At 39.4% G+C, this 26,475-nt stretch overlaps 1 protein-coding gene across 1 annotated transcript in view; it reads left to right on the forward strand.

Annotated features, from left to right (window-relative positions):
• Positions 1–26,475, forward strand: part of LOC142741794 (uncharacterized) — a 659,023-nt gene that overhangs the window by 332,929 nt on the left and 299,619 nt on the right. The window contains exons 63-70 of the mRNA XM_075851126.1: positions 1,650–1,901; positions 4,413–4,655; positions 5,129–5,275; positions 15,537–15,721; positions 21,104–21,654; positions 21,759–21,931; positions 22,028–22,183; positions 25,855–26,070. Coding sequence (XP_075707241.1) covers positions 1,650–1,901; positions 4,413–4,655; positions 5,129–5,275; positions 15,537–15,721; positions 21,104–21,654; positions 21,759–21,931; positions 22,028–22,183; positions 25,855–26,070 — 1,923 coding nt within the window. The remainder of the gene's footprint in view (positions 1–1,649; positions 1,902–4,412; positions 4,656–5,128; positions 5,276–15,536; positions 15,722–21,103; positions 21,655–21,758; positions 21,932–22,027; positions 22,184–25,854; positions 26,071–26,475) is intronic.

Genomic DNA, 26,475 nt, shown 5'->3' on the forward strand with positions numbered 1-26,475 from the left:
CATATGTGGGATATTTCCTAAAACTGCAGAACCTGGGCAATAAATATTGAGTTGCATTTCTTGGGTAAAACATTCCGTGGTACAAAAAAAATGGATTCAAAATGAATTTCTGGAAAAAAATAATGAACTTTGTAAATTTCACCTCTACTTTGCCTTAATTCCTGCGCAACGTCTAAAGGGTTAAGAAACTTTCTAAATGCTGTTTTGAATACTTTGATGGGTGCAGTTTTTAAAATGGGGTGACTTATTGGGGGTTTCTAATATCTAAGGACCTTAAAGCCACTTCACAACTAAACTGGCCCCTGTAAAAATAGCATTTTGACATTTTCTTGAAAATGTGAGAAATTGCTGCTAAAGTTCTAAGCCTTGTAACGTCCTAGAAAAATAAAATGATGATCAAAATACGATGCCAATATAAAGTAGACATATGGGGGATGTTAGTTAGCAACATTTTTGTGTGGTATAACTGCCTGTCTTACAAGCAGATACATTTAAATTGAGAAAAATGCTAATTTTTGCAATTTTTCGCTAAATTTTGGTGTTTTTCACAATTAAATACTGAATGTATCGGGCAAATTTTGCCAGTAACATAAAGTCCAATGTGTCACGAGAAAACAATCTCAGAATCGCTTGGATAGGTAAAAGCATTCCGGAGTTATTACCACATAAAGTGAAACATGTCAGATTTGAAAAATGAGGCTCTGTCAGGAAGGTCAAAAGTGGCCAAAGAGGGAAGGGGTTAATGTTCATGATTCCACCATCAGAAGGACACTGAACAACAATGGTGTGCATGGCAGGATTGCAAGGAGAAAGCCAGTGCTCTCCAAAAAGAACATTGCTGCCCATCTGCAGTTTGCTAAACATCACCTGGCCAAGCTGGAAGGCTATTAGAACAATGTTTTGTGGACGGATGAGATGAAAAATAGAGCTTTTTGGTTTAAATGATTCGCGTTATGTTTAGAGAAAGGAAAACACTGCATTCCATCATAAACACCTTATACCATCTGTGAAACACAGTGGTGATAGTATCATGGTTTGGGCCTGTTTTGCTGCATCTTGGTCAGGGTGACTTGCCATCATTGATGTAACAATTAATTCTGAATTATATCAGCAAATTCTAAAGGAAAATCCTAAAAGCTGGCATACTTTTGCTATTCACAGATATGTGATATTGGATCATTTACCTGAATAAATAAATGACGAAGTCTCATATTTTTGACTCATTTGTTTGATTTGGTTTTCTTTACTCTCCCTACTTTTGGCACTTGTGTGAAAATCTAATGTAGTTTTAGGTCAAATTTATGCTGAAATATAGACAATTCTGAAGGGTTTACAAACTTTCAAGCACCACTGTAGCTCCTTTCTTTTTGTGAAGATATTTTAAGCTTTAATGAAATTATTAAATTAATAGCACATGAATTGATAAATACGCCACTTCTGTCCTTTTCTTATTTATAGAAATTTACAGTAATGTTTAGTATGTTTACATGTCTATAGTTCTGCATTCAAATCTAAATTTTGTTAAAATTTAAATTTTTGCCAGTTTCCATGTCCCTATTAAAAAATTATTGCTTGAAAAAAATACAAAACACCAATGAAATATATAAGAGAAAAGCATATGTTAAACTGCTTATTACAATATTTTGCAGGTACAGGTCATCCTAAGTACTCCGCAACCCCTTTTTAGTAACATTGTGGAGGATGAAGGTGGGTTAATCACTACTGTAGCTAGACAGCAGGACACAAATTTGTTGAAGCGAGGCGAGAAGACCAGCAGCGCCAGTCATTTCCTAGATGGGTACCAGCAAACATTTGATTTAGTCCATGTGAAACAGTTGCTAACAGAGGCGCTGAGAGAATACAACAAAGTGAATCCCAGATTGAGCATCACATTTTATCAGGTTTGTGCTTGTGTCTTGTTCAGCTGTCATTCAGAGCTCATAAATTATTGAGATCATTGTGTGCTCACTGAACAGGACACTGAACTTGAGCAAAAGACATATTGATCTATTTCTCTTATAAAAATCCTTAAATGAATTAACTTGTTGGAATGAACAGGTTAATTCCAAAATGGATCTTCTGTTCCGGTCTACTAATCTTCAAAAATGTTGGTAATTTATGCATGCCATTATTTTTTGTGTACGTATTTAATAACTCAATGTCTCATGTTTCTGAGAACTGCTTATGTAGAATTATATCTGAGCCACACTATTTCTGTTATATCTGTTATTTCACCCCAGTCTCAATATTGTGACATTTTCAATATTCATTTTTTGAGACAGACAGATGGAACATGCCTACTGTACTAAAAAAACTGTAGTAAGGCATTGCACTCCTTTCAGTCAGTATCCACGATGGTCGATAAGCTGTTTTGGAATAATAGAAGACATGTAAAAGCTCCTGTGAAATTACAGTACATGTTTGTATTGGAAAAAATAATATATATATTTTTTCTCTTCTCAGCCAATTATTATGCTTTGCAAATAAGCTATTGGTAATAAAATGTCTTTATAGGATAGTGACACTTTTCTCGGGAAATAAGATGTGAAATTCAGATATTTTACATTTCTATAGCCAGGAAGCCTGGTTAGCTAAAGATGCAAGTTCTAGAGTTGCTTTTCTTAACGTCTACCTCTAGTGGTCTACCTTTTAAGATAAATTCAATTATCCAATCTAGGCTAAAAATGAAAAATGAGGGCTGTTTATTACCTTTATTTACTCGCAGGCTCACACTTAATTTTAGTGTGAGGCAGAATATGTGGAGACTTGAATCACTGAAGCCTTTTACTTCCTCTCTGCTAATGTCAGATGTAGGAGAAGATAGATAGAGATTTAATAACTTACCCAAACAGGGAATTACAAGCTGATTGTCTCTGTACAGTATTTAATAATGTCCTGTTATTACAGTAGTCTCTGCACTGTTTTTAAAGCAAGCTGTTTCTGTAGTGTTAGGCCCAGTTCACACAGAGTTTTTTGCAGGAGTTTTGAGGCAGATTTTGACCTGCCTGCAAATTCTTGCTGCGATTGTCATCGCATTTTTCACCCGCGGCCATTGAGTGCCGTGGGTAAAAAACACTGTGAAAAACACTTTCTCTGCCTCCCATTGATTTCAATGGGAGGTCAGAGGCGGAACCGCAGCAAGAAAGAGCATGCCACTTTGTTTTTACTGTGAGCGGCTAAAACCGCAGCGGAAAAAATGCATCCACCTCCCATTAAAATCAACGGGAGGCAGTTTTGGAAGTTTTTGCCAACGATTCTGATGAGGTTTCGACTTTAACATCAGCGTAAAAAACTTGTGAACTGGACCTAAGAGGGCTAAGAGGAGAATCGCAAGTCTAATGAGAGCTAGTAGTATATGTTACATGGCAGACAATGATAACAACAACAATGAACCTGTGAGTTAGGAAAATGGAGCAGTCTGCAGCATAAACAGCTGAACTTTAAAGATAAAGACTACACAAATTATGTAAGAGTACTGTGAAATTTTTATTTTCCACTGTAGATATGCTTTAAAGTTTAGTCTTACCTTGAACTTTGAAGAACATACAAGAGAAGCGTATAAATAACATTAATTAGCAACAGCAAAATAATATCATAGGTGGAATCACTAACTTTGGTGAGACATCAAATAATAACTTGTGGGCCCAATTTGCAACTCCTCAGTGTTGCCTGGCAGATCTGTCAGCAGACTTGGGCTGTTTTACAATCGCCTTTAGTGTGAAGTGCATCAAAAAAATACAGGGTGCTGTCCTGGATTTTAATATAAAAGTAACAATATTTTAGCAATTTACTATGAATGGAATTCATCAATATAGTCTTAAAAGTAGGTTTAAGTTGTTTTTTTTGTTCTTAAAGGGTAACTAAACGTTCAACAAACTTCTGACATGTCATAGTGATATGTCAGAAGTTTTGATTGGTGGGAGTCCAATCGCTAAAACGAAGCGGCAGAAGCGCTCGTGTGGGTGCTCAGCCGCTTCGTTTCAGTTTGGCTTTTTCCAGAAATCAATGTAGTGGTGTACAGACTCAATAGAAAGTCTATGAGCCTGTACTCTGCTACATCGGCTTTCCGGAAAAAGCCAAACAGAATCGAAGCAGCTGAGCACTCACAGAAGCGCTTCTGCCGCTTCGTTTTAGCGATTGATGGGGGTCCCAGTACTCGGACTCCACTAATCAAAACTTCTGACATGTCACTATGACATGTCAGAAGTTTGTTGAACGTTTAGTTGTCTAGCGGGGGATTTTGCATATTTTATGGATATAATAACAGAGGTGTTCTATTGATTGGGTTTTATAATCTAAGATAAATAAATATGAAAGAACTGGTGATGGGTTTCAGTGCTGCTTGTTGATAATGAAACATGATATGCTTTTACTTTATATGACATTGAATTAATTATTCTGATTGTTTTTAGTGTGCTGTTAATCTGCTATGCCGTATAGCCCGTAACCTTTGGAGTGCCCATGGAAGCGCCCATACACTACTTTGTGGAGAGGGCTGTCCGCGGTATAGCACTGCACTTGCTCGGCTTGCAGGACACCTGTCAGGATTCTGTGTGGTCCAGCTTGGGACGCACACTAAAATGGAGGATGAGGAACACAAAAGCAGAATGTTCAAATCCCAACTTGTAGATTGCTACATAAAAGCGGGTTTGAAGGTAAGAAGAGCTTTAAAGACAAAATAAATGTATATGCACAGAGATGTATTACATCAATAACCTTGTGATAGTATAGGGTTACAGACCATTTACTGTAGCTATGATACATTAACTATCATTTTCAATGTTGTAAATACTACAGTTTTGCTGAATTCTAGATCTAGTGTTAATAATAAATACTTGACTAAAAATAGCAAAAGTATTTTTTTTGTGGTGATTTTACTAAATAATTTTAGGCATTGGCAACGCAGCTGTGGAATATTCCTAGGATATGTAGGAGAGTCTATGACTCCTAAAATTTCAACGTTATGATCTACAATAATAGATTGACTCAAATAGAAAAAGAAAAATTTGTGTTCTGCCATTTATAGGCCTCCACAATAGCACTCTTTAATTAGTTTGGAATCTAAATGCATCCTAGAAACTTTTGTATAGTAATTCTAATCTTAAATACCAATTGTTAATCTTTTCAGGGCCAGAAGTCTCTCCTGCTTCTCACAGAAGAACAAATTGACTCTGCAGCACTAGTGTACCTTACAGAATTTGTTGTATTTGGATCGGTGTCTCATCTTTTTACACTAGAACAACAAGCAACAATAACCAATGGCATGAGAAATGAGGTATGGTCCACCACAAAAATCATAAATCCAAAAGTCATGTAAAAAAAATTGTTTATTTCTATGCATACATTCTGTCTTGGTATATGTCACATGTGACAGTATCACTAACTTTGCTTCTATGCTAGTAATACATCTTGGTTCTCGAATCTTCATCTATAAAAGCATTTATTTCCTGGATTAACCAGTTTAAGGTTACACTATATTTTTGTTCTCCCTTCTGTTGTATTTTGCTGGAAAAACGGGGAGGGATGACATTGGTAGGGTAAGAGGACCAATAGGGCAGGGGCGTAGCTAAAGGCTCATGGGCCCCGATGCAAATGTTCTACTTGGGCCCCCCCCCCAAACTTCTCAGGGCCGATGGCCCGCAGCTTTCAGCTGCATTGCTGGGTCTCCTAAGTGACCCAACAATGCAGCACTGGCAGCCGGTGGCGTCACTAAGGACTAGCACAGGGGGAATAGCCCCAATACATATGTGCCCCCCCCCCACAAAAAAATGTGTGCGTGTATGAATATGTGCATATATATATATCTGAGACAGCATATCTATAGCACTACGACCCCAAAGCTATGGATAAGATTAGATATAGTGGCTTAGCAGACAGTATCACACATGATGGGATTAGATATAGGGTACATCAGACAGTATCACACATGATAGGATTAGATATAGGGCCCAGCAGACAGTATCACACATGATGGGATTAGATACACAGCTCAGTAGACAGTATCACACATTATAGGATTAGATACAGTGTCTCAGCAGACAGTATCAAACATTATAGGATTAGATATAGGGCCCAGCAGACAGTATCACACATGATAGGATTAGACACAGTGGCTCAGCAGACCGTATCACACATGATAGGATTAGGTATAGGGTCCAGCAGACAGTATCACACATGATAGGATTAGATACAATGGCTCAGCAGACAGTATCACACATGATAGGATTAGATATAGGGCCCAGCTCGCTGACATTGTAGCTCCAGCTCTGGACCCAGGAAAGGTAAGAATAATAATTATTTTCCTTTTTGACGTGATACTAATTATTTTTGTGTGTTTGTTTTTTTACAAGTTCGGTTGTTGGACTACTTCAGAATCGATGACTCCTTCGATAACTTTGTTTTTTTTATTCTCAATAAAATGGATAACGAGGGTTGTGTGGAATTTTTATTTCAATAAAATATTTTATCTATGTCTTTGTATTTGTTTAAACTTTATAACTACCGCCGTAATAATTGTCGCTGGCTGATTCACAACGCCCATTACTAAGGGGGGGACTTAATGTTAGACATGAAAAGGTTAACACTAATCCCCATTATTACCCTGGTACCCAGCGCTACTAGGAAGAGCTGGGTATGATCTAGTACCCGACCATCTGTAGTGACAGAGGTGCACTGGGGCGGCCGCAGTCTGGTATTATTAGGCTGGGAAAGGCCAAAAACTGTGACACTTCCCACCCTGGTAATGCTAGGCTGCTGCTGCTATGTTGTATCTGGCTGGTTATAAAAATGGGGGAACCGCACATCGTGCTGTCCAATTATTTATTTTAAAAAAAATGACGTGGGGTCCCCCCCATTTTTCATAACTGGATCGTACCCGGCTCTTCCTGGCACCCCTGGTGACGGTGGGTACCGGGGTAATAATGGGTGTTAGTGTTAGCCTTTTCACCGGCTAACACTAAGCCCCACCTTAGTAATGGACGCTGTCAATCTGTCAGCGGCCATTAGTAAGTTGGCAGCGATAAAGTTAAAAAAAATACAAAGACATCGAAAAAATAGATTTATTGAAATAAAACACCCCCACACAACCCTCATTAACCATTTTATTGAGAATAAAAAAAGCCATCATCGAAGTAGTCCTCGAATCCGACGTAGTCCAACAACCGAACCTGTAAAAAACACAAAAAAAAAAATTTGTAAGGGCCTGTTCACATCATTGCTGCCCTTCCATTGATGGGTTCAGTCGGGTTAACCCCTCAACAGATAGGCAAACTGAAACCTCCGCTTCAGTTTCCCTCACCATTGATCTCAATGGTGACGGAAACGTTGCTAAAGATTTCCGTTTGTCACTGTTGTGGCAGGGTTCCGTTGTTTTGCATTGTCGACTGCGCTATTGATTCCGCCAAAACAACGGAACCCGTTCACAACGGTGACAAACGGAAACCATTAGCAAAGTTTCCATCACCATTGAGCTCAATGGTGATGCAAACGGAAGCTAAGGTTTCCGTTTGCCTTTACGTTGAGGGGTTAACCAGATGAACCCCTCAACGGAAGGGCAGCGGTGATGTGAACAGGGCCCATGTGCATGTGTGATACTGTTTGTTGGACCCTGTATCTAAGCCTAATGTAGGCTTAGATACAGGGTCCAGCAGACAGTATTCTTATGCAGTATAAGCTGGGGCCCTGTATCTAGGCCTAACACACGGTAGGCTTTAAAGGTTGTCCAGTCCCTAAACATTGATGGCCTATCTTCAGTATAGGCCATCAATAGCTGATGGATTGGGGGTCAGACACCCGGGACACCCACCAATCAGCTGTTTTGAAGGGGTTGAAGCCGCTCGTACGAGTGCTGCTTCCCCTTCTTTTCCCTCACTTGCTCACACTGTGAATCGCTGACACGTCCGTACGAGCGGCTGCAACCCCTTCAAAACAGCGGATTGGTGGGGGTCCCTGGTATCTGACCCCAACCCATCAGCAAGAAACTAAAATTAAGTGTCGGGATGCTGTGCGCAGCGCATAGCATCGTGACGTTATGCGCTGTGCATAGCGCTGTGACGTCAGACCCTCTGATGCGCTCCAGGAAGAGGAGGGTAAGTACTGTCAGTTACTATAGTAACAGGGGCCCGTGTAGTTTATTACATAGGCCCCAGTTACTATAGTAACTTTTCATTGATGTGGTGCGGGGGCTGCGGGCCCTCCTGGCTTCTGGGCCCGGTCGCAATTGCGACCGCTGCGACCCCTATAGCAACACCACTGCAATAGCGGATGTTTTCTTGACAGTTTTTCAAAAGGCACTGCACACAACAAGAATTTGTCTGAGAAATCTGTCAAAAATCGCCAGCGTGATCCATACATGTCCTTTTATTATTATTGAGTAAGGGAAACCTAGCATAATGTATTTTTGGAGTGAATATCTTGCCTTGATACAAGTATGGAGAGCATTATATGCTTTATCTAATGGGAATAGGGTTTATTTTTATTAGTAAGTTATATACCTCACAACTTCACCAAATAAAAAAGTTATTTTATATGCATAATCACAAAATATTAGTTATTAAGTATTATTTCTAAAAAAAAAAATTGTCATGGGTTTACTGTTGTACAGACAAAAAGGGCCTGTATTTTTAAGTCTCTAAATTTTAAATAGTTCATGTGAATGTTTATATTTTAAAACCACTTAGATTTTTTTTTTGCTCTGAATAGGTCCAAAATGATGTGCTCATAATACATTTTGTTGGAGCTTAATTTTTTTTGTTACAAAGCTCCAAATCCACTGCTTTCCTTCACTTATGTATAGCGTTAAATCATAAATTCTTGCTGCATACAGCCACCTCTTTCAGCTGACGGATTTATACAGCTTCCATTGAATAAAAAAATCCATATGCAGTAAGCTCCCCCTTGTGGGGCCTCAAATGTATCTTTAAAGAGGAACAGTCATAGGCCAGCATAGCATCATATCTGTATTCCACCATGATTGCAGAACATTTTTTTTTCTCTGTACGTAGCTCCGTTTCCTTTCACGGCTAATAGGCAAATTGATGAATAAATTCGCAAGGTCCTTGCTGCCCTCTGTCTGTGGCTTATTGCCTGTGGCTCAGCTGCTGGATGCCGAAGCCTTTATGTAGGGCTGAAGCTTCTGCTTCCTTTCGGCCTCCGGATCTTCTCTACTTCTCTTGCTGCTGCGGGCTTGTCAATTTATTCATCAATTCGCATAATAGCCGCGGAAACTAGCGGGCTGATTGCGTAATTCCAGACAAAAAAAATTACTCTGCAATCAGGGGTCATGGAGGAATGAAGGTATGCTGGCAGTTTCACTTTTTTGGGGACATAGCAGGTCCTCTTTAACACCATGTGTGAAGGGAATCAGGGGATTTGCATCTCTGTATCAGAAAAATGGAGCTCTGACATCAATAAGGATATATTATTAAATGAATATTCCAAGTTTTGGACCTAAGAATGAAAGGGTGTTCAGTATCTGACATTTGCTTTAAATTTGCCTGTTTACATTACCTTTTTAACTTCTGTCGAAGTTATACACCGAGAGGAGTCCCGACGTACACCTACAACGAAAGGCACCGACGTATCCCACTGAATTCACATCCACGGCCAACAACGAAACATTCAAAATGAAACAATACAGGACGTTGTGTTACAGTGGATTCAACTGTAACACAACATATGTGGTTTATTTAATCATGTGTACCAAATGTAAACTACAGTATATTGGGAGCACGTCCTGTAGTCTCAAAACACACATCCACCGCCATCTATCAGATGCATTGATTAAGAACCGCAACATTTCAGCGGTATCTTTTCATTGCGCATCATGTCATAATGGAGATTTATCTTCCCTTATTGTACAAGGCATAGAAAGAGTTAATTGCTCTTCCAGGGGGGGGAGACCATTTGAAACAACTCAGGAATAGAGAGGCTTTCTGGATGTTTCTACTTGGCACCTGTGCACCTAATGGGTTAAACCGCCGACTAGATCTCATCCTTTTTTATTAAGATTGTCTTCTCTTACACAGTCCCTCACACTTAGGCCGGATTTACATGAGAGTGTGCGTTTTGCGCATGCAAAAAACGCTGCGTTTTGCGCGCGCAAAAGTCACTTAACAGCTCCGTGTGTCAGCAGCGTATGATACGCGGCTGCGTGATTTTCGCGCAGCCACCATCATTATGACACTCCGTTTGGATGTTTGTAAACAGAAAAGCACGTGGTGCTTTTCTGTTTACATTCATAGTTTTACTGCTGTTGCGCGAATCACGTGTGTCACACGGAAGTGCTTCCATGTGGTGCGTGTGATTTTCACGCACCCATTGACTTCAATGGGTGCGTGATGCGCGAAAAACGCAGAAATATAGGACATGTTGTGAGTTTTACGAACATAGGTCCGTGCAACACGCGTGAAAATCACGCACGTTGCACAGACGTATTACACGTTCGTGTAAATAAGCCCTTATTGTTAGTTCCCTATGAAATTTGTAACATTGATATGTGTTTTTTTCTCTAATCAACTGCTTTTAACACATATCTGATTTTAGAACATGTGATTATTTCTCTGTTCATGACTGGCTGCATATATATATACACTACCGTTCAAAAGTTTGGGGTCACCCAGACAATTTTGTGTTTTCCATGAAAACTCACACTTATATTTATCAAATGAGTTGCAAAATGACTAGAAAATATAGTCAAGACATTGACAAGGTTAGAAATAATGATTTTTATTTGAAATAATAATTTTCTCCTTCAAACTTTGCTTTCGTCAAAGAATGCTCCATTTGCAGCAATTACAGCATTGCAGACCTTTGGCATTCTAGCTGTTAATTTGCTGAGGTAATCGGGAGAAATTTCACCCCATGCTTCCAGAAGGCCCTCCCACAAGTTGTGTTGGCTTGATGGGCACTTCTTGCGTACCATACGGTCAAGCTGCTCCCACAACAGCTCTATGGGGTTGAGATCTGGTGACTGCGCTGGCCACTCCATTACAGATAGAATACCAGCTGCCTGCTTCTTCCCTAAATAGTTCTTGCATAATTTGGAGGTGTGCTTTGGGTCATTGTCCTGTTGTAGGATGAAATTGGCTCCAATCAAGCGCTGTCCACAGGGTATTGCATGGCGTTGCAAAATGGAGTGATAGCCTTCCTTATTCAAAATCCCTTTTACCTTGTACAAATCTCCCACTTTACCAGCACCAAAGCAACCCCAGACCATCACATTACCTCCACCATGCTTGACAGATGGCGTCAGGCACTCTTCCAGCATCTTTTCAGTTGTTCTGCGTCTCACAAATGTTCTTCTGTGTGATCCAAACACCTCAAACTTCGATTCGTCTGTCCATAACACTTTTTTTCCAATCTTCCTCTGTCCAATGTCTGTGTGCTTTTGCCCATATTAATCTTTTCCTTTTATTAGCCAGTATCAGATATGGCTTTTTCTTTGCCACACTGCCCTGAAGGCCAGCATCCCGGAGTCGCCTCTTCACTGTAGACGTTGACACTGGTGTTTTGCGGGTACTATTTAATGAAGCTGCCAGTTGAGGACCTGTGAGGCGTCTATTTCTCAAACTAGAGACTCTAATGTACTTGTCTTGTTGCTCAGTTGTGCAGCGGGGCCTCCCACTTCTCTTTCTACTCTGGTTAGAGCCTGTTTGTGTTGTCCTCTGAAGGGAGTAGTACACACCGTTGTAGGAAATCTTCAGTTTCTTGGCAATTTCTCGCATGGAATAGCCTTCATTTCTAAGAACAAGAATAGATTGTCAAGTTTCATTATGAAAGCTCTCTTTTTCTAGCCATTTTGAGAGTTTAATCGAACCCACAAATGTAATGCTCCAGATTCTCAACTAGCTCAAAGGAAGGTCAGTTTTATAGCTCCTCTAAACAGCAAAACTGTTTACAGCGGTGCTAACATAATTGCACAAGGGTTTTCAAGTGTTTTTTAATCATCCATTAGCCTTCTAACACAGTTAGCAAACACAATGTACCATTAGAACACTGGAGGGATGGTTGCTGGAAATGGGCCTCTATACACCTATGTAGATATTGCATTAAAAACCAGACGTTTGCAGCTAGAATAGTCATTTAGCACATTAACAATGTATAAAGTGTATTTCTGATTAATTTAATGTTATCTTCATTGAAAAAAACTGTGCTTTTCTTTCAAAAATAAGGAAATTTCTAAGTGACCCTAAACTTTTGAACGGTAGTATATGATATGTATATATTTCTTCCTGTGTGATTTGTTTACTATGCTATGACTAGGGGCTTCCCTGAGGTTGGAATCCCCTGGCTGAGCTCCACCTGATGCTCTCCTGGGGATTCCGGCCCTGGGAAAGCTACCAAAAGTATACGTTTAATGTATACCTGTGACGGATACTATACAGTGCTATCCGTCACACATAGGCTTCCATGTAAAAAATATATATATATCGCGTGGTATGCATTTTTTTTTTTGAGGGATCCCTTTAGGATTGAATAGCGTAGTGTACTACCTTATTCCAGCCTCCAAAAAAAATGTATACTGACGTATACCAGCTTGACGGAGGCGAAAAAGACACTCTTACGGGATCCGTCTGGCTAATGGCTTTTCCAACACGCATGCTAAATGTAGGGCCAAAACATGATGTGAACTGTGCCTTAGTCATATATTTAGTCATCCACGTCAGCTATTTTGCAATATCACATTAGGAATTGTATTTATGTATAGTTATTAGGACACGTACACTTTTTGACATTACAAATACCCAAGTGAAGTTGTGGGGCCTTAAAGCCATGTTCACACTGAGTTTTTTTACACTTTTTTTGACGAGGAAACCGCTTCAGAAAACGCACCAAAAAACGTTAGAAAATGTCATCCATTGATTTCAATGGGAGGCGGAGGCATTTTTTTCCCACGAGCGGTAAAAAACGCTCGTGGGGAGAAGAAGCGACATGCCCTATCTTCTGCATTTACGCCTCTGACCTCCCATTGACATCAAAGCGTATTTTGCGGCGCTTTTGCCCGTGGCGCTCAATGGGGGCGAGCGAAAAACGCAGCGAGAAACGCAGCAAATGCCGTGAAGGCAGATCAAAATCTGCCTGAAAAAAACTCTGTTTGAACTCAGCCTTAATGTATCTTTGAAGGGGCCAGCATACCTGCATTCCACCATGACTGCAGAACATGTTATTTTTGTCTGTACGTAGCTCCGTTTCCTTCCACGGCTAATATGCAAATTGATGAATAAATTGGCAACGTCCCTGCAGCCCACTGTCTGTGGCTTGCTGCCTGTGGCTCGGCTGCTGGATGCCGAAGCCTTTATGCAAGGCTGCAGCTTCTGCTTCCTTTCGGCATCCGGATCTTCTCTACTTCTCTTGCTGCTGCGGGCTGGCTGCAGGGGAAGTAGAGAAGATCTGGACAAAAAGAGAAAGCAGAAGGCTCCATACAGGTAAGTATTGTAAACCCCTTGGCAACAAGCATCTTTATTATTTATATTTCAGATCGGCAAAGCTTGAACCTCTCGGCGTGGGCTGCTGTCAGAAACGTAATCTAGGGAGATGGTGTAAGTCTCCTGAGATCACGCTGCTGGAGCCGTTCTGACACTGTCTGCGCTGATTGGACAGTGACAGAGAGGCTGAGGTTCATTCCCCTTTGACACTGAGCAGTGGAGACCACCCAGTTGTCAATTTATTCATCAATTCACATATTAGCCACAGAAACGAGTGGGCTGATTGCGTAATAACCGAGGCATGTACAGACAACAAAAAATTACTCTGCAATCAGGGGGCATGGAGGAATGAAGGTATGCTGGCAGTTTCACTTTTTTGGTGACATAACAGGTCCTCTTTAACGCCATGTGTGAAGGGAATCAGGGGCTTGCATCTCTGTATCGAAAGAGCTCTGGCATCAATAAGGATATATTAAATGAATAGTCCAAGTTTTGGACCTAAGAATAAAATGTTGTTCAGTGTCTGATATTTGCTCTGACAAGTCCTCTAAGACAGCATGGTATAAAATGATGTTTCAAAGACATGGAACTTTTTGTTTGCCATGATATTATTTGTCTTCTGATAGCTCAGTATTGCTGTCAGTGTCATAGGTATTAGAAATGTTTTACCAATTCCCTCATTAAGAAGTTTCCTTCAGATAATATTAAACATTTCATATTGCTAGCATCAAAATGTAGAATTTTTGGGAGAAGTGGTTCAGATTTTATAAGTTTAATTAGTCCAACAAATTCTCTCCCTCATCTAAAAGTAGACAGGACTGTAGTAACTACTTCATGATTTGACACCTTTTTTATTGCTGGTTGATGGGGATGTCATGTGTTAGGAGCTTCTGATTTACACAAAATATATATATATTTTAAATGTTTTATAACATTCCCAAGACACATATAAGGGCCTTTTTACATTACCTTTTTCACTTCTGTCGAAGTTATACGCCGGGAGGAGTCCCGACGTACACCTACGTCGGAAGGCACCAATGTATCCCACTGTATAAGCATACAGTGGGATATGCCTCACGAAATCCCTGGGCACCTCGCTACTTCAAGCGTTGAGTCCGGGGACGCCCCTGACATCAATGTCCATATCTCCAGTCCCAAAGTGCTCAGCCAGAGTGCTACGAATGCTCTGGCCGGGGACTCCGTATTTGAAAGCTGCTGATATCACTGTCCATACATGGACAGTGACGTCAGGGGCTTCCCTGGGGTCGGAATACCCTGGCCGAGCTATACCTGATGCTCTCCTGGGGATTCCGGCCCTGGGAAAGCTCCCCAAAGTATACGTTTAACGTATACCTGTGATGGATACCATACAGTGGTATCCGTCACACATAGGCTTCCATGTAAAAAAATATATTTGCCGCGTGGTGTGCATTTTTTTAGAGGGATCCCCTTAGGATTGAATATGGTAGTGTACTATGTTATTCCAGCCTCCAAAAAAAATGTATACCGACATCTACCAGCCTGACGGAGGCCAAAAAGACACTCTTTTGGAATCCGTCAGGCTATTGGAGCCCTATGGACACGTTTAGCGTGTACATAGGGAGCTTTTCCAACATGCACGCTAAATGTAAGGCCAAAACATGATGTAAAGTCAGAAGGGCATTTCATATGTAGTTAAACATCGCTAAAACAACCCAGTTCTTAAATTACCTTTCAATGCAGCCTATTGTAAGACAAAGGAATATTTGTATATATACTGGTGCCTGGGACAACCATTTTAACTTATGACCATAAATCTATGGAAAACTAGTAACTAAGCCCCCAAAATGACAACCCAAGATAAGACAAAAATAATAATTGTTTACTATGTTGGGGAAAGGAGCTCATCCTTGCACAGGTATAGTAGGTAATAGTGCTTTACATGTAGCACTGGACTATACTTAGTGAGGTGCTGGTTGACAGACAATCAGTGGATGTACTTCACTAAGGCTTATTTTAATAGAACACAGGGCAACATTATGCTTTTAAAACAATATTTTAAAATCCATGGAATTTATACAGATTAGACAATTCGCTCTTATCTACGGTGTTTTTTAATCAAATGTTTTCCAGGTAACTAATGCTGGACTGACATACTCCAAAGAAAACGCGTGGAATCTGTTCTTGCAGTCTGTGCAGCTGAACGTTCGTTGGCTTCTCGTTCGAACTGACACAGGCTCCACATTTTATAAATGGTGTACTGAATTTTCATCGCTTTTTAATGCATTAAGTGTTTATTATGTCCCAAAATGGTTACGGTAAGTACACGTTACAAGCTATCAGATTTTGGCCCACTTTACACAGGGCGGATACACTGCATAATAGTACACAGAGTATCCGCCCTGGAGCGAGCAGGTAATTCTGGACGAAAAACCACACTAAATTGTGGTGCAGTTTTTTGGTCGAAATGTCCACTGTGGAAAAGAGCACGTAAAAATAATAATTCTATATTTACCCGTAGCAATAGCGCATGTCAATTTATGAACGTGTTTTTTGCGCTGTGTGAGGATGAGATTTGTTCAAATCTCATCCACTCTGCTGCTACTGCGTTACTCTGTGGATTTTCCACAATGAAATCTATTGTGGAAAATCCGTAGTGTTTATGCTATGTGTGGACTTACCCTTAACTGCTTACTTGTCTTTTATTTTAAGTGTAAATGACTCTGTACTACTATGCCTCAAACATTGGCTTGACAAACACATATAGTACAGCATCCTTAGACTGAAACGATAAACTTTTAATAGTAGAATAATTTTTATATCTGACTGGATTTGCTATTCAAATAGGTTGTATGAGATTAAGAAGAACGTGGCTGTTCGCTTCTAGAAACAGCACTACTTGTGTGCATGAATGAGGCTGAGCTGCAATATCAGGCACAGCCCACAAGAGTGGCTTCTGATAGAAAGAAGCCATGTTTTTCTATTCTCATAAACCAAGGAAAAAATCAGTAGTGGGGCTGTTAGTGATACAGACCCCTGGGAATCCCCATATGTCTGAAGCAATATCAAAGGTGTGAATTTGTCCCCTGGATAGTAGCGGTGACATATAAGGAGCTGCTTACTGGTGTGGATATAGGAATAGATTATAAAAGAGGTAGGGGGTTTTGTAGACCTAGTCTCTATCGTAGGGGTGGAGTAAGCCCATATGTGTAGTAGCTATGGGGATGTCACAGCAAGAGGGGGACACAGTTGGGACTGTGATGGTTTTGGTAAATGAAGCAAATAGCAGTATCAAATCCCAGCTGTTAAACTCTTAAGACACTGCAATCAATGTGTAGTATCTAATTATGAAGCCCTGGTTATGCCATCGCCGACATTGAGATCATTATTATGGAAAAACTGCAGCGGAATCCTATTTCTGGATATGCCTCAAAAAATAAATCTTTATAAATTCAATTCTAATTTATAAAACAAAATGGTATCTAAAGAAGGCACACCTTTTCCCACTAGAAACAATGTCTCATGCTGCTACATTGATAAAATAAGAGTTATTGCCGAATAAGAAAAACAGAAAAAATTACAGCGAATCAATTTCAAACATGAAACATGCCATTAGTAGGGTTCTGTGCTGTGACCCTTCATTTTCTGATTCAGAGATCCGATAACCTCGGGATCTCCCATTTATTGCAATGGGACTATAAGCGGCCCTTCCTTCTAGCGATTGGTTGGATTCACCATGATGACATGGCATGCTATTCTTTGCCATAAGCAGGGGTGTTACATTTTATGGGCCCTGTAGCAAATTTAGCATTGGGCACCCAGTTTATTGTCAGTAGATTGTACTATTCTACATAATGGAATAGCAGATTTTCAGCACAATGGGAAGAATCCACATATTGAAGCTAAACAGTAGAAAGTCACCACTTCTTCATAGAAAGGAACATTACACCTGTGTGCCCCCAACCCCCTATCCCCCATAGCAGCAGCTATTGCTACAGTTACACCTATGGTCATAGGTGCATGTTTATTTTTTCACATGGTTAATTATGTGCAGCTTGAAGGGAGCAGCAAATGCTGTTACACAGATGAATTTAATTTGAAGCAAATCTCATCTAAGTTTATGGAGAAGAAATGTCATGTAAGAATAGAAAAAATTCATCAGCTGCTATAATGCCTAAGCAAACAGATCTTGCTCTAGATCTCTAAACATTTTTGTTTTTATCTGAACACACACACACACACACACACACACACACACACACACACAAATGTTCGGGTACAAGCCTTTATTTTATTTACTAGCTAGGGGGAAAATAAAAACATACACATAATATTCTCAAGGTCTCTCTCTACCAAAACCCGTTGACCAGACAAAATCCATAGGGATTAAATTCACGGTACAGACTGCAGCTGCGTTACCCTGGTTACCTGACAATCTTCTACATAATTAATAAGAAAAATAGTTGGTCAGGTCAAATGATTGACTGACATTGCAATGATACTAAAATGTATTTCATTGCTGTAGGAAAGACTTAATTACTTGTGCAAGTTTCCGGTTTGTGAGAGTGTAATAAATCAGCTCTGAAACAAGCAGTGAAAGAAGATGATATGGTTTTGTTTTCTGTGCAGAACTTCATATGACATTTATTGGCTAGTTCACACCCCAGCCTGACTCTCGAGATTGATGCTTATAATAACAACATTTGTCTTGTCTTCACAAGACGTGTACGTATCGCAGGCAGAATTTTCTTCTGTACGCTAGCCAGCTAGGTTTTCTATGTGTTCCTGGTAAATCACTTAATAGCCTATAATACCAAATTACTCAGCTTCCAAATATACTCAAAAATACATATTCTTCTATTAGAATACAATGCCTCTCTCAGAAAATTGCCCCAGTTATACCCAAATGTACATTCCACATTAAAATGCTCATTAATCTATAATAAGACTATATTAGCAAATAATTAACAAGACGGATCCTTTACTCCTGGTATAGAAGGGATAACTAAGGAATTCTTACATTTTCTCTAAGCCCTGTGTAACCTCCCAGACAACCAAGACTCTGTGTCGCGTACAATAGATTTTCTGTCCTCATTAAAAAAAAGTCCAGGCCTCGACGGCTTACCAATAAGTTATTATAACAAATGTAAACTAACCCTCTTACCACACTTCCTAAGATTGTGAAATGCCTACCTCTGTCGTGCAAAGCCAATGCCACAATCTCTTGAAATCCACATCAAACTACTCCCTAAAGAAGGAAAAGACATGCAGGATTGCAGCAGTTCTATTAGACTCAGACACGAAGAAGGCCTTTGACAGGGTCAAATGGTCATTGATGGAGGCAACACTGATTACATTTGGCTTCCCTTCAACATTTATTGATGTCATACTCACACTTTATTTGACACATCATACCAAACTTTGAATAAGCAGTACCCACTCCCTATCTTTTTCCATACTCAATGTAAAAGCATACATTCTCCTACAACTCCTAACGGCAAACTGTACCAACGTATCTTACTCCTACTGACCTCAGATTACCGCACAACCTCCTAATACTCAATCCTAATTAAGAGGTTTTTGGTTTACCGGCCCTAACCTCCTTCTACCACTCTAACCAAATTATCCACTAGATTAACCTAGCTAGGGGAGACCTTTCTCTCCCTCAAATAGACAATGAGCTTGCTCTGATGGACGCCACTGAAATGTCTCTGCTCTGGTTCTCAAAAAACAAAACCTGCTACTCTAAAACTCCTAATCCTCTGTGCTGTAAAAGGTTTTATAAGCTCCTTTCATTGATTTATGTAATAGGCAATACCTCAGCCTAACTTCTATCCATTAATGCCTCTATTCTATCTTCTCTATCTACTTGAGTATAAGGACTATCAAGCAGAATCTCGGGCTCACCTAACCCACGAGTCACTTTTGGAAGCATTCAAAGATACCGTAGCCAAACTCCAAAACTTTCTTCATTACTTCATGGTCCTATTTTAAAAAACATTTTCTTTTCTCCCAAGAACTTTAGCGACCTCAGCAACAAAATGTGCTACTCCCCCAGTACAAAAGAGGGCACCCCTTCTGGCTAGATGCCTCCTTAATGTTACCCAGAACATCTTTTTTTATTAATATATACCAAGGCCTACTTTCATATAATGCCCCAAGAATACCCAGCTACCATTTAGCCTGAGAAAAGATCTTAACACTACGTTTTCTAAATCTAAAACAGACTTTGTCCCCAGGCACTCACATGGCTTCTCAATGTATATAAGAACGCAAGAAAACTTCTTTAAGATTCTAACAAAATGGTATAGAACCCAAGCTTTTTCTACATAATCTATTTAATGAATAATAATGTCTACTGGAGGTGTGGCACAGGACCAGCTACGTGCATATTTGATGAGAATTCCAGAAAATTCAGGGTTTTTGAAACTAATAGAAAATTGTATCAGGAAGTTCTACTCTACTGATTATACCAAAACTCATGCACTGATTCTGATTTGGGTCCCTACCGCAGCATTTTATCCCTCCAAATACAGCTTATGCACCTGTGAAGGATTTGCCTGACACAGCTTCTGTGTCGACGCCCGTGCTTAATCAGCCTGCATCTGTTCCTAGGTATACTAGAGTGACTTGATCTGCTACCACTCAGGCTGGTAGGCTGAGGAGTGGGAGAGCCTATCGCAGCCTGGCCAGACGGTTCTAGCTCCCGCCCTTGGTCCACTTATACCTTCATTTGCTGCTTGTCCTTTGCCTGTGATTCTCTTGTGTCCTGGCTCTGCTGTTCCTGCTGTTACCATTGACCTCTGCTTCATATTGACCCTGGCTTGACTGACTATTCTCCTGCTCTGCATTTGTTACCACGTACACTCCTGGTTTGACTCGGCTCGTCCACTACTCTGTTGCTCACGGTGTTGCCGTGGCCAACTGCCCCAAATTCCTTGCTTTTGTGTTCCCTTGTCTTGTTTGTCTGTCGTGCACATATTGAGCGTAGGGACCGTCGCCCAGTTGTACGCCATCGCCTAGAATGGGCTGTGCAAGTAGGCAGGGACCTAGTGGCGGGTAGATTAGGGCTCACCTGTCTGTCTCCCTATCCTGACATTACAGCACCTTTCTTATAATCACAACTACTTATCTCACTGTCATGGTGCTCCCCAAAACTTCCAACATTATTTAAGTGGATTGAAAAGATGAACCGGGTGCACAGACTAGAAGAACTAGCTAGCTCAGAATTGGGAACTTATGAAAAATTCCCCTAAATTGCGGAGCCCTTGGGGAAAATTCAGTCACTATTAGACAAGCCTAAAAGTATTAGACAGGCCTAAAATTCATTCTTAAATGGGGTGTCCGCTTTATGTAAATATAATGTTTTCTAAACAATGGATAAGGGGGATATATGCCACTTACTAATATACTGTGGTCAGAAGTGAAGTTCTGTCCCGTTTTATTTCATTTTGAAGCACCACTTCCTGGTTATTCTGGTCTCCCCCTTCTTTGACTATTAATACTACCACATATTCATTGTGCGGCCAACTGTTATGTAATATATAGTACATTTCTCATTTCTATAAAAAGAGATTTAAAAAAAAAAAAAAAGAACATTGCAGACTATTATAAGTGGAAGCCTGTATTATGCAGATTAATTTGCATAACAGCAACAACAACAACAACAACAGGGAATTTAAATCTAATTTGTCTTTTAGGGAAGACCTGGTGAAACATGCAAGCTACCATATTCAAGATTTGGACATTTTGACCAAGCAGGAAATTGAAAATGTATGCCATCTCTTGTCATCCATGCACCTTTCTGTCACTAAGTTTGCCAATTCAACCAAGCAAAATTATGGAAACCTAACCAATGCAAGCTTTGAGAAGTTTGTTCAGTGTTTTAGAGCCCTCCTAAAAAATCAATTTGCGTTAATTAAAAATAAGCATCATGAGGCGATGGAAACTCTCAGTCACATTGATAAAAAGCTTAAAACACATGAAAAACTAACAGATGACCTTACACATGAAAATAATGTTTTTGAACAACATAAAGAAGGAACATTAAAAATATTACACCAGATTGCTCAGGACAAGGCTGTGGTGGAACAGAAGATCCACGTTGCTCATCGACAGCTGGAAAAGATAAAGAAGTTCAGATCAATGCTCCCAGAATATCAAGTTGCACTAGAGAAAGCAGAATACAAATGTTCTGCTATAATAGAAAATATTAAGGAACTGGTGCAAAACATGAATATAACAGCTTTAGGTAAGCAACAGGGTTTGTGTCTTGTATCAATATCTGCAAGCACAACAGAGAAGTTAGACAAAGTAGAAACAGTGAGAAAATAATTTGATGCCATCCTTTTACAGGGGAACTCCGTGCAATGCAGAAGCCAGACGTGGACATAGAAGAGCTGATGGCTTCTATCATTATAATTTTGAAGTCACCTAATGCTGATCTGACATGGGCAAAGGGAGCTAAGAGACAGATGGCTAATATAGATCGCTTCCTGAATGAGTTGTCAACTTTCCACATTTCACAGGTGAAATTTTTGTGGCTTTTATGAATAACTATTTTGAATTATTCACTGTATTTTGTATGACATTCTTTTTAACAACATGCCAATTGTAATCTTTAGTTATCTCAGTCTACATTGGAGCTTCTTGAAACAAACACAAGGAAAACTCAGTTTACACATGAGAACATGGAGCGGAAGGTTGGTAATGCGGCTGCAGGAAGTCTTATGAGATGGCTCCACGGTGCAGTGCATTATTACAGGATTCTATCTTCAAAGGTAGTTTTTATTGTACTAACAGGAAGTGAATACATTTAAACATTGTGTCCAGGGGGAAGGGTAAAAAATAGTAAGGAGAAGCTTAAACATGTAAAAAAAATATTTATTTCCCATTGCCTAGTATAGAGAACACTGTTTTACTAACAAAAATCTGTCTAAAAGCGACCCTCTGGTCCAAAGTAAAAATGTCATTACATACTGCAAATGTATAGTAAACATACATGGGGCCCTCTTTTTGAAAGATGCTGCTGCTGTTTTGTCTGTTCTAGTGCCCCTTTTCCATGTATGTAAAATGGCTGCAACAGTCCCAAACAACCCTATGCACAGTGTGTTTTGGATGGACCAGAAGCGCTGTATCCATCCTATGTCTTCTCCTGCAGGTCCCGCTGCAGGGCTTCCGGCAAATCTGCAGCAGAAGAGCTGCATAACAAGAGACAAATTCTGGTTCATGACGTCCTTTCTTTCTGCTGCAGGCTAGGTCTTCTGATGTAGTCCTCTGTGATTCCATGCTATCTCTTATGCAGTATCCCTGCAGCGTGACCTGCAGGGGAAGACACAGACAGGACGGACACTTCTCTGCTGGTCTATCTAAGGGTGGGGGGGGGGGGGTAAGTGTCTCAGAATATGAAAGGACACTTTTCTGATATGGTTAGGTAGGATCAAATGTGACTTAAGCATAGGCAAAGGGATTGTTATGACAAGCAAATACACACAAAAGGAAAGTAGGTTAAAGAAATACCACCACTCTTATCAGTGGGCTATAACTGGTATTGCTGCCCATCCTGATTCAAATGAATAGAGCTGAGCTGCAATGCCAGACACACCCCATGGACAAGAGTGGTGCAGTTTCTAGAAAACAAAAATCCAGACCCTTTTTTATAATCCAGAATAACCTATCTAAAGTGATGTTGGTTACTTCATGCATCTTTAAGCAGTAACAATTAGATAATTTATATATACGTATTGCATATATTTACTTATGTGTTTAAGGCTCAGTATTTCTGCTTTCCTATGATTTATTGAAATCCTATTGTATTTTAGTCGTGTAAACCAATTCTGTAGCTCTATACATTTACAGCTATTTGTTATAGTAAGGCAAGTAAAATCTTAGCTCCCCCTATATTACTTAAATATTTTACAGACATTAATTTTAAATGGTTTGTAAATCTCCCTTTACCATATCTATTAGAGAGTAATCAGGTTCAAAGAACTAATACACATTATCTAAGAAGAAACACATTCCTGAATCTATCGCCGTTCCTTCATGTGTTCAAAGAAACCAATTTAAGTTAATTTTTACCAAGGCCAAATGTCAATCATAAGAAGAAATATGTGTGAAATTTTAATTGCAAGATGTTCGGTGCAAATTTAATGAGTTAAATAAGAGAGTGGAGAATTCCGGCATGCTCAGCTCATGCATAATGTTGACTTAAATTGGTTCTCTAGAGGTAGCGAGAATTGCATTTGTAGAATTTACACACTGATAGAGCAAATGTACTGGGCCCTGTAGGTTAAGGTTATAAATCAGAATCATTTAACTTCCTTTGAGTGATTGCTGGAGTGTATAATGGTTTAGAAAGCTGGTCTGAGATATAAGTGATTATTCTGTCTAGATTATTGAAATGCTGCTCAATATTCATAAATCAGTGATCATTAATCCCCCAAATAGTTCCTGTCAGCTCTCTAAATAAATCTCTTGCCAGTTAATTGAGATTGAAAGAGACTGTGCTTATTTACTCGGCATTAGAACAAAAGAAACGTACTGTGACATTCAGATGTAAACATGAATGATCTGTAAAATGATTTGACAGTTGACAAATATAAAGGATAGAAATTGCATCCAGCATCCTCACTTCAGCAGTAGCAGTTTTTAATATTACTTACTATTAACTCTTTTTTCTGTATGGATGTCCGTTAATTCTTGCAAGACAATAGCCATTTACCACTGTTGTTCCCACACATTAATTAAATAAATAAACTTGTATTCCTAACTACTGTCAAGTCTAATTGGTGCCCAGATATATAACTATTGCATATGGGCTTCCTTGGTGAAATTGATGAAGAGCTAATATAACATTCTCTTGGCATTACAAAAAATAATTTGACTAAATTTTACTGTATTGACCCATATGTTATCTAGCTGCAAGTATGTAAGGAACTTAACAACAATTTAGAGTTGTAAAAGCAGGCTATGTACAGACAGATGTAACTGAGTTTGTCAATGCAGCAGAGATGAGTTTGCCCTTTGGCACATACAGTATTATCACAATTTGATATATGTGATTTGTTTACACAACTGTAGATAAACTTTCGGGTAAATTATCAAAGAGTGCACACGAAAAAAAAAAAACACACAAGAGAATGACAGAACTTTATTTATTAAAAGCTAACTGTTCATGGTGCAATTGTTTTAATAATAATAATAATAATAATAATAATAATCATTTCAATTTGATAGACAAGATTTCTTTGTCCAAATAGACATGTTATTGTTCGCAATAAGTATAATAGTCAAAATAACTGTAAAGATGTTTATGTGTTTACAAAATGTGTATTTTTGGTTTTACTTCCCTTTCTTTAATTTGCATTAGTAAAAGACTTAACTACTGTAATTAACTCAATAGCGTTCACAGCATTTACTTAATGCCAACCATAGTGCTCACAGCCACAATCCTTCATAGTGCCCACAAACCTAGTACCCCATAATACAAATTATAGTGTCTCATAATTCCAGATAGAGGCCAAAGCCATAATTACCACAGTCCTATCACCCTATAATGTCTACAGCCATAGTGCCAACCATAGTGCACACAGCCATCGTGGCCACAGCCCTTGAGCCCCATAATGCCATACATATTGCTCACAGCTACAGTGCTCCTTACTGCCAGCCATGATGCCATCAACTTTCCTCATTCACACTTCTGCTTTACTCTCCTACACTGACAACAAGTCATATGTGAAGAGTCACTCAACTGCTACGCATATGTCACTCCCACTTTCTTTATTCACAGATTGGCAAAGGATCAAGAGGCTTTTATCTTGACCACTCCTGCCAATATAGCTAGATTGTTGTGTTGCAATTACTAAATAGGTCAAGGAAAACGGTGGGGTTGTGAAAATAAAGAGGCAGTAACTCCCCTCAAAATAGATAATTCCCTAACAATACAGTTTTTTTTATATTAATAGGGTTGTCAGGTTTAGAAAACCAATTTTCATCTAGCCTATTAGGGAATTTGGAGTCAATAGAGGGAGATTCTCTGTTCTGGATCCTCATCTTTTGACCAGAGGGGTAAGCTGTTACAAAGAGTGTCTCTTGCTCTGGAGGATCTGTCCAGTCCTGCATTACACAGAAAACCCATTGTTTTGAATGGGCACTGTGTAATGCTTAATTTACCCTATGCTGGCACTGCAGGGACATTAAACACTTACTTCCATGTTTCCCTACATATTACAGCTGATTTGCTGGGGGTCCTGGCAGGGGAACACTTTGTGATCAGCTTATTGTTAAAGGACCAATCTAACAAGAAGGGATAGCCCATAGCGGACACCCCCTTTAAGACTAGTTTTACATCTTTATTTTATGAGTGGCCTGTTAGGACCAGCATTTGTACTACATTTAGCAATAGTTATAAATTGTCTGTTTACCAGCCTCAATATATAATCTATTATAGGTGAAACCTTTACAAAGTAAGTTGTCAGAAATGACTATTGCTTTAGAAGAAGCAGAACAGAAAATGACAGCTTTACAGCAGAGAAAGAAAGCTTTTCTTTTAAGATTGGCTGACCTGGAGAAAGGCTTTGAAGAAGCAACCATGCATAAAAACAAGCAACAGCAGCGAACTATTGAAATAGCCCAAAGGTTGGATCAAGCTGCAAAAATAGCTCAGGTATGTTTACTATGGCCTAATGGATATAGGCAGACATTTCCATTGTGTATGACTCGCTTTAGTAATTTAACTCAAACATAACTTACCATTTGTTATGATATTCATAAAAGAACTCGTATTTTTAGGGAAACATAAATTTTTTTAAGTAAACTCATTAACTTTCTGCTTTTTTCATAAGTTTATTCATACAAATTTGTCTTTAGAATAGTTTGATTGGGTTATGCCAAACTTCCTTGCCCCTTGTATACCTTCTGCTCAATATTAGTTGAAGACCTGAATTATCTGAGACAGACTGTTGTATAGCGACACATTGCCTGACACATGGATTTAAAATATGTTATCACTATCAACCAGTTCTTCTTATATGATGCGCTGGATTGACACTTAGTTGAAATCTTTGAAGGA

The sequence above is a fragment of the Rhinoderma darwinii genome, chromosome 2 (genome assembly GCF_050947455.1).
Source record: "Rhinoderma darwinii isolate aRhiDar2 chromosome 2, aRhiDar2.hap1, whole genome shotgun sequence".
NCBI lineage: Eukaryota > Metazoa > Chordata > Amphibia > Anura > Rhinodermatidae > Rhinoderma > Rhinoderma darwinii.